General features: G+C 53.6%; 1 protein-coding gene across 1 annotated transcript; it reads left to right on the top strand.

Moving 5' to 3' along the window:
* Positions 1-1,991: 1,991 nt before the first annotated feature.
* LOC131093019 (peptidase inhibitor 16-like) lies at positions 1,992-11,519 on the top strand. The gene is made up of 5 exons (XM_058040018.1): positions 1,992-2,034; positions 2,736-2,845; positions 4,129-4,341; positions 5,598-5,707; positions 11,303-11,519. The coding sequence occupies exons 1-5, from the start codon at positions 1,992-1,994 to the stop codon at positions 11,517-11,519; spliced, it is 693 nt and encodes a 230-aa protein (XP_057896001.1).
* The last annotated feature ends 393 nt before the right edge of the window (positions 11,520-11,912 follow it).

Raw genomic sequence — 11,912 nt, forward strand, 5'->3', positions numbered from 1 at the left:
AACTCCCTGGAAAAGCTGAGGTAATTCTGGGATCCCAAAGCTTTGGGGCAGTGCACAAAGGGTTTCTGGAGCTTAAACTCAGTGTGAGACCCCCCTTGATCCCTGTGGTGGGGTTGAAAGGGTGCAGCCCTTTTTCCTTGCACACTTTGAATCCCTCCCTGCTGGGTTCTCAAGGATGAGCAGGTGACACTACCAGACAAAGGATAATGGGGTGTTTGGGGTCATAATGGATGTGGCTCCTGTCCCTGTCCCCATGCTGCTCCCTGGGGTGGGCCATGGGCTGTTCCTTGAGTGAGCAGAAGGAAAGCTGCATTGCACATACCCTGTCAGGTGGTTTGGTTATTCCAGCCAGCCCTGAGACTGCCAGCCCTCCTGTTTGGGGCCATCTCAGCTCTGTACCCTGTTCTTCCTCTCCTGATGGTTCAGGGCAGAGGCATCACCCTCAGCTTGCCCCTGTTCCCAGCAGGCTGGGGCTGTTCCTCAGCTGCCAAGTGCTGTCCCCCCATCACAGACCTGGGCTCTGCCTCTGCCTGGGGAGTTGCTGTGCTACAAACTGCTCTCAGCAATTGCATCCTGCTGCCTTTGTTTCTAACACATTTCCTGGACATGGAATACACAGAGAAGGTGAGATTTCTGAACACCTTCTTTGCCTCAGTCTTTACTGCTGAGAGTAGCCCTCAGGAATCCCAGATGCTGGAAGTAAGAGATGAAGGATGGAGAAAGGAAAACATCCATTTGGTCACAGAAAGTTGAGAAAGTTAAGGCAGACTTAACACCCATAAATCCATGGTGGGATGCACCCACGGGTGCTGAGGGAGCTGGCAGAGGTTGTTGTTTACCCACTCTTCATCATCTTTAAAAAACCCTGGAGAATGAGAGAGGTTTCCAAAAACTGGAGAAAAGCCAGTGTAAAATCCTGTTTTCAGAAAGGGCAAGGAGGATCTGGGGAACTCCCAGCCAGTCAGCCTCACCTTCATCCCCAGAAACATGATGGAACAGCTCATTCTGAAGATCATCACAAACACCTGGAAGTAAAGGAGGTTATTGGAAGGGTCAGCATGGACTCACCCAGGGGAAATCCTGCTTGGCCAATCTGCTGCCCTCTGTGATGGCATGGCAGGATGGGTTGATGAGAGGAGAGCAGTGGGTGGTGTCTACCTTGACTTCAGCAGGATTTTGACACTGTGTCCTGTAACACCCCCTGGATAAGCTCAGGAAGTGTGAGTTGGATGAATGGACAATGAGGTGGATCAAGAACTGGCTCAATGGCTGAGCTCAGAGAGTTGTGAGCAGAGCAGAACCCCTGGAGGTCTGTAGTCAGTGGCATTCCCCAGGGATCAGTAATGGGTCCAAACTTATCTCATTTGTTTATCAACAGCCTGGGTGAAGGGATGGAATGGACCCTGAGCAGGTTTGGTGATGGCACAGAACTGGGGAGTGGCTGATCCACCTGAAGGCTGGGCTGCCCTTCAGAGGGACCTGGACAGGCTGCAGAGTGGGATGGAGAGAAACCTAATGAAGTTCAACAGGAGCAAGTGCAGGTCCTGCACCTGGGGAGGGATAACCCCAGGTACCAGCACAGGCTGGGGGTGACCTAGTGGAGAGCAGCTCTGCAGAGATCCATGAGTTGACCATGAGCCAGCAGTGTGCCCTGGGGCCAGGAGGGACAATGGGATCTATTGGGGAGCATTGGGAAGAGTGTGGTGAGCAGGTCAGGGAGGTAATCCTTACCCTCTGCTCTGCCCTGAGGAGGCCATGTCTGTGTTCACTTCTGGTCTCAAGAAAGACAGGAGTTACTGGAGAGACTCCAATGGAGGCCATAAAGATGAAGGGACTGGAGCATCCCTCTGATGAGGGAAGACTGCTGGACCTGTTAGTCAGGAGAAGAGAAGACTGAGGGGGGATCTCATCAATCCATATAAATATATCCAGGAGGTGTCAGAGGATGGTGTCAGACTCTTTAGTGATGCCCAGCAACAGGACAAGGAGCAATGGCCATAAGCTCAAAACACAAGAAGTTCCACCTCAAGACAAGTAAAAAAATCATTCCATGGAGGGTGGAAGAGCACTGAACAGATGCCCAGGGAGTTATGGAGTCTCTCACTCTGGAGATATCTCAAACTCACCAGGATATGTTCCTGTATCACCTGTCCCAGGTGATCTTGCAGAGGGGTTGGACTGGATGATTTGCAGAGGGCGCTTCCAACCTCAACTATTCTGTGATTTTGAGGAAAAGGACAGAAGGCAAACAAGGGGACCCATAACTGAGGGTTCAGGGGTTGGCTGAGGTTTGGAGCAGCAGAGGGGTTGGACTGGATGATTTCCAGAGGGTGCTTCCAACCTCAGATATTCTTTGATTTTGAGGAAAAAGACAGGAAGTGAACAAGGGGACCCATAAAGGAGGTCTCAGGGGATGGCTGAGGTTTGGAGCAGCAGAGGTTTGGATGAACAATGCCAGTCCAGGGACTGGGATTCAGGCATGGACAGTGACCCTGCGTGTTGGCACCAGTCCCAGTGCAGCCTCTCCATCAAGGCCGATATGTGACACGGGTGTGTCCCACGGGGCTCCAAAACTCTAATAAATACATTTCCTCCCCAATCTTCAAGCTGTTGGGTGTTCCTGGCTCTTGGGAGGTGCTTTAAATCCGACTGCCAGAGCCGTGGGCTGCTGAGAGCAGAAGCTGCCTGTACGATGCTGAGCTCAGGTCTTCCTCCCGTTCTCCTGGTGCTCTCAGTGCTGGAGCTGAGCTGGTGCCTGAGTGATGAAGAAAAGAAGATCATCGTGGATGAGCATAATAAATATCGCTCCCAGGTCTCTCCTCCTGCCCAGGCTATGATGAAGATGGTAAGTGGCTTATATTAGAGAGGAATATTGGGGTGTTTGTGTGGTCCAAGGCTCAGTCTTAATGCAAGGAGGGGTCAGGGAGTTCCTTAGGGGAGGCAGAGCAATTCTCCTGTAGGGTTACAAGTAGGTGTTAATGGAGGGGTTTCCAAAGCTGCCTCTAAAGAGAAGAGTTTCCTTTACCTTTGGAGTTTTCTTTGATCATTTTCTGGAAGTTCCTAAGTGTGCTGTGAGTCCCCAGATGCTCTTCCATGAGAGTGGTGCAGCTCTCACTCACAGGAGTGCCTGCTGGAGCTCCCTGTGATGGCAGGAAGGGCAGGTGAGACCCTGCCATGAGCAGGTGCCGTGACCTGGAGACTTGGCCATGGTTTCCCAAGAGGTGAAAAGAGGGAATCCTGCTGTGTGGGACATCACACAGTGCTCTGTATTTGCATCAACTTCAAACATGTTGGTCAAATCTGTCAGTTATTTGGGCCCATCATGCTCCTACTCCTCTGCATGCCTTGTGCAGGGCTGCCTTGGATGTGAGGGATCCCCTGTTTTGCTTGAGGAAATCAAATCAGGTCCCACATCACATGTGGCTGCAGCAGGAGCAAAACTGAGCTCTGGAGCTGGTGCTTTTTGTCTTGCTCAGACTCTTGATTTGATTAGAACTTGGCTATGAAGTTTTATCTTGCACCACATGTGATTTGTCCTCATTGTTTGCAAATTATGGGGAGGAGGAGGACAAGTGTTTATCCTGGAAAGTTGGAGCCCTTTCCTTCTTGGGTCACTGTGTTTGGAGGACACCTCCCTGCCTGGCCCAGAAGTTGCCCAGAATGAGTAAAACCTTTGTGGGCTGGTAAATGGGAGTTTAACAACCAAACAAAGCAAAAAATTCGGGGAGAGGAGACCTAACAGTGACTGCAGAATCAAAGGGGACAGAGCCAGAACCCTCAGCACTGTGATGGTTTCTCCACACTGAGTTGAAGATGCTCCATGATAGTGTTAGATGAATTAGGAGAGGTTGTGAGAGTTGTGCTGGTGCCCTGACCTTCTCCTGTTTGAAGAGATGCAGAGAAGTACATCTAGGCCTGGAATGGAGGCCCAGGCAGGTTAAACCAAGGCTTGTGCTGGGACAGACCATGGAACTCCCCTCTCCTGAGGGTTGTGCTGGGCAGGGGTTTGAATTTTCCTCATGCATGGGGAAACTTTGGCCAGACAGGGCAGGGGTCCTTGGTGGGTGCATTGTTCCTGTTGGAGAGCCCAGTGTCCCTCCCTGTGTGCTGACTCCGAGCTCCTTTCAGACCTGGGACCCCGACCTGGAGGTTGATGCTCAAAAGTATGCAGAGAAATGCATCAGGGCCCAGAATGGGGGCCCAGGCAGGTTAAACTTCTTTGCTACACCTTCAGCCCTGGATGTAAAATTGGCCATTGAAGAATGGAACACGGAGAGGAAATTCTTCAACCTGAAAACATCCGAGTGTGTCCCTGTGCATTCGTGTGACAACTACGTCCAGGTACCAGGGGTGGAGGGGCTGTTGGGGTGGAGCACTGCCCCAGCTCCTCCCAAAATCTTTGCAAAAGGACAGGGAACCAGGTGGGATTCACAACGATGGAGGCAGACCTGGGCATGGTGTCAGTCATGAGTGGCCTTTTGGAGAAGAACTTTTTTGAGACAAGCTCTGCAGCCCTTTTGTTTGGCTGCTCAGCAGTGCCAGCTCGGTGCCAACTTATCTTGGGTAGAAGGATGAGATCTGAGTGTTTCTTCACAGCTTGGGTGGGAGCAAGGAGGAGAAGCAATGGTGGTGGTAAGTGGATGGATGGATGGATGGATGGATGGATGGATGGATGGATGGATGGATGGATGGATGGATCGATGATGGATGAATGGATGGATGGATGGATGGATGGATGGATCGATGGATGATGGATGGATGGATGGATAGATAGATAGATGGATGATGGATGGATGGATGGATGGATGGATGGATGGATGGATGATGGATGGATGATGGATGGATGGATGGATGGATGGATGGATGGATAGATAGATAGATGGATGATGGATGGATGGATGGATGGATGGATGGATGGATGGATGATGGATGGATGGATGGATGGATGGGGGATGGATGGATGGATGGATGGATGGATGGATGGATGGATGGATGATGGATGGATGGATGGATGGATGGATGGATGGATGGATGGGGGATGGATGGATGGATGGATGGATGGATGATGGATGGATGGATGGATGGATGGATGGATGGATGATGGATGGATGGATGGATGGATGGATGGATGGATGGATGGGGGATGGATGGATGGATGGATGGATGGATGATGGATGGATGGATGGATGGATGGATGGATGGATGATGGATGGATGGATGGATGGATGGATGGATGGATGGATGGATGGATGATGGATGGATCGATGGATCGATGGATGGATCGATGGATAGATGATGGATCCATGGATGGATGGATGGATGGATGGATGATGGATGGTTCCAACACCAAAGCAGAGGTGGTGATGCTCTGCCTGGGTAGACTGTATGGTAGGAAAGCTGTGGCACTGGAATGTATGGCCTTGGGAAGGTGGTTCAGACAGGGGCAAGGGGGAAGATCCTGAATGCTACAGCAAGTTGGGCATGGGGATCTGGGGCACATGCTGGGAGATGAGGAAGATATTGGAGCAGCCTTTAAGGCCAGGGGAGAGACTGCCTTCAGCCTGTCCCCTCACCTTCAACCCTGGTCTTTGCCTTAGATGATCTGGGCAGCAACAACTCGTGTTGGCTGTGGGAGCCATTATTGTGCGAAGATCAAGGGAATGGAAGCAGAGAACATGCACCTGCTTGTCTGCAACTATTATCCCCCGTAAGTCCCAGGCTGCAGTGTCCATCCCCTGCTCTCTTCTGAGGGGGGTCAGGGATCTGCTCATCCCCCAGAGTTGTCTGCCCTGGCTTTATCTGCCTTGGGGTCAGGCTGGTGAGTAAACAGCCCTGACAGGCCGTGGCAGGAGACCAAGACCTGTTTTCTACATTAATCCCAAGTTTTGCCTTGGCTGGGATATCCCAGCTGAATCAGCCCCCTCTCTGGGATGGGTGTTTCCCCTTTCCTCATGTCTCCTTTATCTTTGCATTTTCTGCTTCCAGGAGTAATATAACAGAAAAAAGGGCCTACTGGGAAGGACCCTCGTGTAAAATGTGTCCCAGGGGCACAGTCTGTGTGAACAACCTGTGTGGTGAGTGAGCAGAGCCATGCATGGCCCTGGGGGGGATGTTGGGACTGAGACCCTGGGCTGGTCTGAGCTCTGAACCCTGCCAGAGCTGTCAGGAACTGCAGTTCCAGAGCTGGACCATGAGACATCAGGAGCAATTGCTGCTCCAAACAGAGGCCTTAAAATGAGGAGGGTTGGTCAAGGGCCTTGTACCCCATTAGGGAGCGTTTTTTTTGCCCCTTGTGGGGTAGGAGGTTGTGAGGGACATTAGATGTCACCAGTTTGGGAACCCCACAGTGGGGGATGGCCCCAACAAGAGGGTTTGGCTGCTGTTTCAGCCCCTCATTGGTTTCTGCTGGTCCTGCTCAGTGCAGGGGATCCATTGAGGTGAGCCAGCCCTAATCCCTGGCACTTGTCATCTCTGCATCTTCTTCACCCACGCTAACAGCCCTGCCAAAACTCACAGCCACAGCCAAACCAGAGCCCACAGCATCAGAGGCCACCATAACCACAGCCAAGCCACCATCCAAAAACTCACTTCCAACCACAATCACAGCCAAGCCACCCCCCACAGCCACACTGCCAAACACAGCCAAGCCCAAACCCCCAAAACTCTCACCCATCACAAGAGCCAAACCAAAACCTGCCATCACTCTCCCAACAACAACCCCAGCCAGGCCAAAACCCTCAACACCAAGACCCACCACAACTCTGGCTAAGCCAAAATCCACCACAACTCTGGCTAAGCCAATATCTGCTGCTACAACACCAGCATGTGCCACAAGGGCAAAGACACAACTGAAAACTGCCACAACCACAAAGCCAAAGCACAAAGACCTGATCCTGTTGAACCAGGATCATTCTTTCCTCTGAGCCCAAGTTAGACCCATCTCCAGAGGTTGAGGCAGGCAATGGAGAGCTTCTTAGCTCCCTCACTAAAGAGGATCTTCTACTCTAACTTCATCTTGTCTTCTTTTCCTTCCATATCTGCCCTGGACACAACAAAACCGGGAACAAACTCAGGCCGGACAAGCGTGGATCGGCCCAAAGGAGGAGCCCCCAGTACCTGCCTGGGCCTTTCACTCTTCCTCCTCCTCCCCAGTGCCATCCTGGTGGGCCTTCTGCTCTGAAGGGTCTTCCTCAGCTCTCCCTGCACCCTCACCAAGGCTTTTGTCAGCGCTGGTTGTTCCACAGCCCTGGCAGGCTCAGGAGCTCCTTGGACAATTCCTGTGCTCCCTCCTTGCGCTGCCTGCTCTGCTGCAGCCCCAGAGAGCCAAGGGCAGCTGATGCTGGGGGAGCTTTGTCCCCTTCCTGAGGAGACCTGAGGGCAGGATTTTGCCATAATGCTGGTGACCTTGGATGCTTCTCCTTTTTCCTGGCTTCTGTTCCATTTCCAGGCTGGAAGTGTTGAGCTCTCCCACCCGTCTGCCCGTGTGGTTGGCAGGCCCTGCCACAGCCTGACCCTGGGGACAGCAGGGTGACTTGGGGACAGTGAGACATGGTGGTTGGCATTGGTCTTTGTCAGGAGGAGTTTCCCACATAAAGGTTCTTTCCCCTCCCAGTGTGTTTCTTTCAGTTTTGGACATATTTTATCTCTTTTCTATCTTATCCAATTAGAATGGCTATTTGAGGATTTCTGTTTCCTCCTGGTTCTGGTGGAGCTGGCCAGTACTGCTCAGCTGTTCTCCCCTTTCCTCCTCCCACTCTGCTGCCCTTGCCTCCTCCCTCTCTCCTCCTCCCTCTCTCTTGCTCTCTGGCACATATCCCATTCCTCAGTCACTCCAATGCCACAGATTTATTTTTCACGTGTCCCTGCACCTGTGTGCACACACAGAAGAGAAACCTTCAGAGCTGAGAGAAGCCACCAGCTCCTTCATGTAGCTTTTCCCTGCATGGCTTCATTGCATCATTTCAGTGTATTTGAATTTAAATACAGACCCTGCTTGATGTGTAACACGTGTGTGTCTGGTCAGGGAGAACAAATCCCCACGTGTGTTGGTACAATCTGAGCTCCAGAGGTACAATTGATGCTGTTAGAGGTTATTGGTGGCTCTGCTGCCCAGCAGCCCCAGCAGTGCAGCCCTAGGAGCCCAGCTGGCTGCAGGATGCTCTGAGCTCCCAGCCCAGCCCAGCCCAGCCAGGAGGTGACCAGCAGATGGCACTGGGAGAGGCACCGCTGAGAACTGGGCACCTCTACTCGCCCCCACACCCTGCCCACAGCTCTGAGCTTTATTTCACTGCCAGCCTCAGGTGTGGTTAACAATCAGATTAGAAATAACCTCGGGCCCAGGTGCTGTGGATGCTTCTTGTCTCCTGCTGCTGCTGCTTTGGGGGAGAAATCCATCCCTGCCTTGTGGACAGATGATAAAAACACAGCCCCAGAGGCTGCAACTCAGCCCTGTGAGGGGAGAGGGCTCTGAGCTGGGACAGCATTTCAGTGAAGGACAGTTGGCATTCCCTACAAGTTCCCTAGAAACACTCCCAAGAGCAGAAGAACATTTCTCCTCCCAGCAAGATCAGGGCACTCAGGCAAGCCCTGATTTTGTTTCAGTGCTGGATCCCCCACCCTGCTGAGAGCCATCGAGGCACAATGCTGCTGCTGATTATCAGGCACCAACAGAATTCCAGGATTGCAGTGTTGTATCACTGCTGTGGGGCTGTGAAAACCCTTGAGTTTTGTTTTCCTGGAGGTTTTGACTCGTGAGGACAGGCTGTTGTGCAAGGGCCTATTTATAGAGATCCTTGCAGCAGAAACTCCAAGCCAGAAGGAAATCCGCTTTCCTCTTGCCCTCTCCCCGGGACAGCAGGGCTGAGCCTGCCCACACCGGCACTTGGGGGCTTGGCTTCAGGGTGAATTTGGGGGTTTAGGCCAGGACAGAGTTTGGTGTGGTGCACAGAAACATTCAAGGCAGAGTTTTGCAGCATTTCCACTCCATTTCTGGAGCTGGCATAAAGGGGATTCTGGCACTGGGGTGACCCTGACAGAGATTCTGCCAGGTTCTTACAGGCCCATGGCCCTGTGTGCTGAGAGGAGGAGAAGGCATTACCCACCAGCTGTGCTGCCTGGGGTGACATGGTGGCATTTGTGGTGTTTGTGAGGCCTGGCTTCTTTATCAACCTCCCCTGCTGGGTACCCTCCATCCCAGGGCCTGTTTCCAGGCCATTGGAACCATCTGCAAAACTAAAACAGGAGGGCAGTTCTTCTGGGACTAAGGAATTTATTTTGGCCAAATCTGCCAAGCTCCAGTTTGCAGCACAGCTTCCAGAGCAGGTCCTCTCTTCAGCTGCCAGAGGGGAGTGGTGCTCACACCTTCTGCACTGCCAGGGTGGGAAACCCACGATGGCAAAACTGGGATGGCCAAGGGGAGGTTTTGGTACCTTGGCCAAAGAGCTCCAAGTGAGCCCTGATGAGGTCATTTTCCTCATGTTGCACTCCAGTTTTACAGCTCCTTGGAAAGGCTGCAGGAGCTGGGACCTCCCTAGAGAGCCTGATGTTCCTGGTGACTTGCTGAGGTGGAACTGGGTGGGAATGGGCTGTTCCTGCAGCTGTCAAGGCATTGTGGTGACAGACACAATTGGATGAGTCGCAGATGAGGTGTCTCACCGTGGCCTCCCTCATCTCAGCTCCCCTTAGCACTCACTGAACTGGTTTGGATAATACCCCACTGTTATCCTGCCCAGCTCAGGGAAATTCCCCATCAACACTTGTGTCTCAGCATTTTTAAATAATAGAATGGATTAATGGATAAATAGTGTGGAAGATGACAAACTCCTCCAGAACTCATAAATCTGTGTAAGTAGGGAGAAAAGAGAGATCCTGTTACTCCCAAAGCAGAGCAGGAGCCTGTTAGACACCGGCCAGCCCTGCTGGAGATGTGAGTCAATAGAAACCCAGCCTTGGTCACTTCTGTGCTGCACAGTGGGGCCTCTTGGAGCCAGCAGAGCCTGTCAGGTGTGGGTGTGTGGCTCCTGTCCCTGTCCCCATGCAGTGGCTGCTGCTCCAGGGGTGGGGGACGGGCTGTTCCTTGAGTGAGCAGAAGGAAAGCTGCATCCCACATTCCACACACACTTACCTAATGCCGGCTGGACACGAGTGTCAGCTCCAGGGTGGGGCTTGGGCCTTGCACTGCTAATCTTGATGCTTCAGACACTGGCTCCAGAAGAAGCTGTCGGAGCAGGTTGGGATTGAGAAATGGCCCTGCAGCCCTTTGGCAGCCGCCCTGCACTTGCCAGAGGCATCAGCTCTTACTCACATTTCCCCACGAGCCACATGCCCTGGTGATGACTCCTCCAGGGCTGTTTGCTCTTCCCCACAAGCTCTGTGTATCCCAATTTCCTTCATCCTTGTGGCCACGTTATCTCCTGCAGGGTTCAGCCAGGGAGCTGTAGTGCCAGGGGCTATGGGGAGCTTGGTCCTGCATCCCCTCATCACCTTTGGGGAGACCAGCACCTGCACTAGTGGAAGGAGTCCTGCTCATGGCAGAGGGGTTGGAACGAGATGAGCTCTCAGGTTCTTCCCAACCCAAACCATTCCATGGCTTTAAGTTCTCAGCACTGCCTTGTTCCTTGTAAGTCAGGCCATGGTGAGCTGGCCAGCCGGGGCTGGAGCCTGTGTTGATGTTTTCTAGACGTTTCTCCAGGTCTCCAGAGATCAAACAACAAATGTGTGCAGGTGTCTCCATCAAGAGACAGATTTGCCTTAGCAATACATGGGGATCTCTGGTTTTACCATCTGAGTTGAAGACCTGGTGAGAGCTTGGCCTCAGACCCCACTTGCAGGAATTCCTGGACAATTGAGGGCATGGCTGACCCCAGAGCTGGTGAAGGACAAAGGAACACACAGAGCTCAGAGAGCTGGGGGGCAGCAGCAGAGCTCTTGTGGCGAGAGAGGTGACCCGTGTGGCCCAAAACCGGAGGAGAACCGACAGAGCATTGCCTGGGGAGGGGAGGGGAGGCAGAGCCGGGGCTGCGATGAGCTTGGCTCGGCTCTCAGAGCTGCCCACCCGCTGATCCTCCGCCATCCCTGCGGAGCTGCTGGAGCCGGGCCGGGCGCTTGCACAATCACAGATGGGAACCGGGGCTGGAGCAGCCCGGGGGGCTCGGCCCGACCCGCTCCGGCTCCGGGGCTGCGGGACACGGGTGTGAAACCCCCCAGATGTCTGCGGGACACGGGTGTGAAACCCCCCAGATGTCTGCGGGACACGGTGCTGAACCCCCGGGTGTCTGCGGGACACGGTGCTGAACCCCCCCAGATGTCTGCAGGACAAGGTGCTGAACCCCCGGGTGTCTGCGGGACACGGTGCTGAACCCCCCGGGTGTCTGCGGGACACGGTGCTGAACCCCCGGGTGTCTGCGGGACACGGTGTGAAACCCCCCAGATGTCTGCAGGACAAGGTGCTGAACCCCCGGGTGTCTGCGGGACACGGTGCGGAACCCCCCCCCCCCGGTGTCTGCGGGACACGGTGCTGAACCCCCCCGGTGTCTGCGGAGGGAGCACAGCCTGTCCCTGCCGAGCCATGGTTTGGATATTCCAGCCAGCCCCCCAGCTCTCCTATTTGGGGCAATTTCAGCTCTGTACCCTGTTCTTCCCCTCCTGCTCTCCCCTGTGCTGATGGTCCAGGGCAGAGGCGTCACCCTCAGCTTGCCCCTGTTCCCAGCAGGCTGGGGCTGTTCCTCAGCTGCCAAATGCTGTCCCCCCATCCCAGACCTGGGCTCTGCCTCTGCCTGGGGAGTTGCTGCGCTGCAAACTGCTCTCAGCAATTGCATCCTGCTGCCTTTGTTTCTAACACAGCTGCGTTCCAGGCACGGGGGAAGACCCGTGTGGAAACAGGGCTTTATCAAATGCTGTGGGATTGTTGTTAG

Source organism: Melospiza georgiana, chromosome 23, assembly GCF_028018845.1.
Source record: "Melospiza georgiana isolate bMelGeo1 chromosome 23, bMelGeo1.pri, whole genome shotgun sequence".
Classification (NCBI taxonomy): domain Eukaryota; kingdom Metazoa; phylum Chordata; class Aves; order Passeriformes; family Passerellidae; genus Melospiza; species Melospiza georgiana.

Excerpts from the sequence above, each read along its gene's own strand:
- LOC131093019 (XM_058040018.1), top strand. The coding sequence starts at position 1,992 with ATGGCCATAAGCTCAAAACACAAGAAGTTCCACCTCAAGACAA. Across the intron at positions 2,035-2,735 it reads GAAGTTCCACCTCAAGACAA|TGCTGGAGCTGAGCTGGTGC; the intron begins GTAAAAAAATCA and ends TGGTGCTCTCAG. Across the intron at positions 4,342-5,597 it reads CGTGTGACAACTACGTCCAG|ATGATCTGGGCAGCAACAAC; the intron begins GTACCAGGGGTG and ends TCTTTGCCTTAG.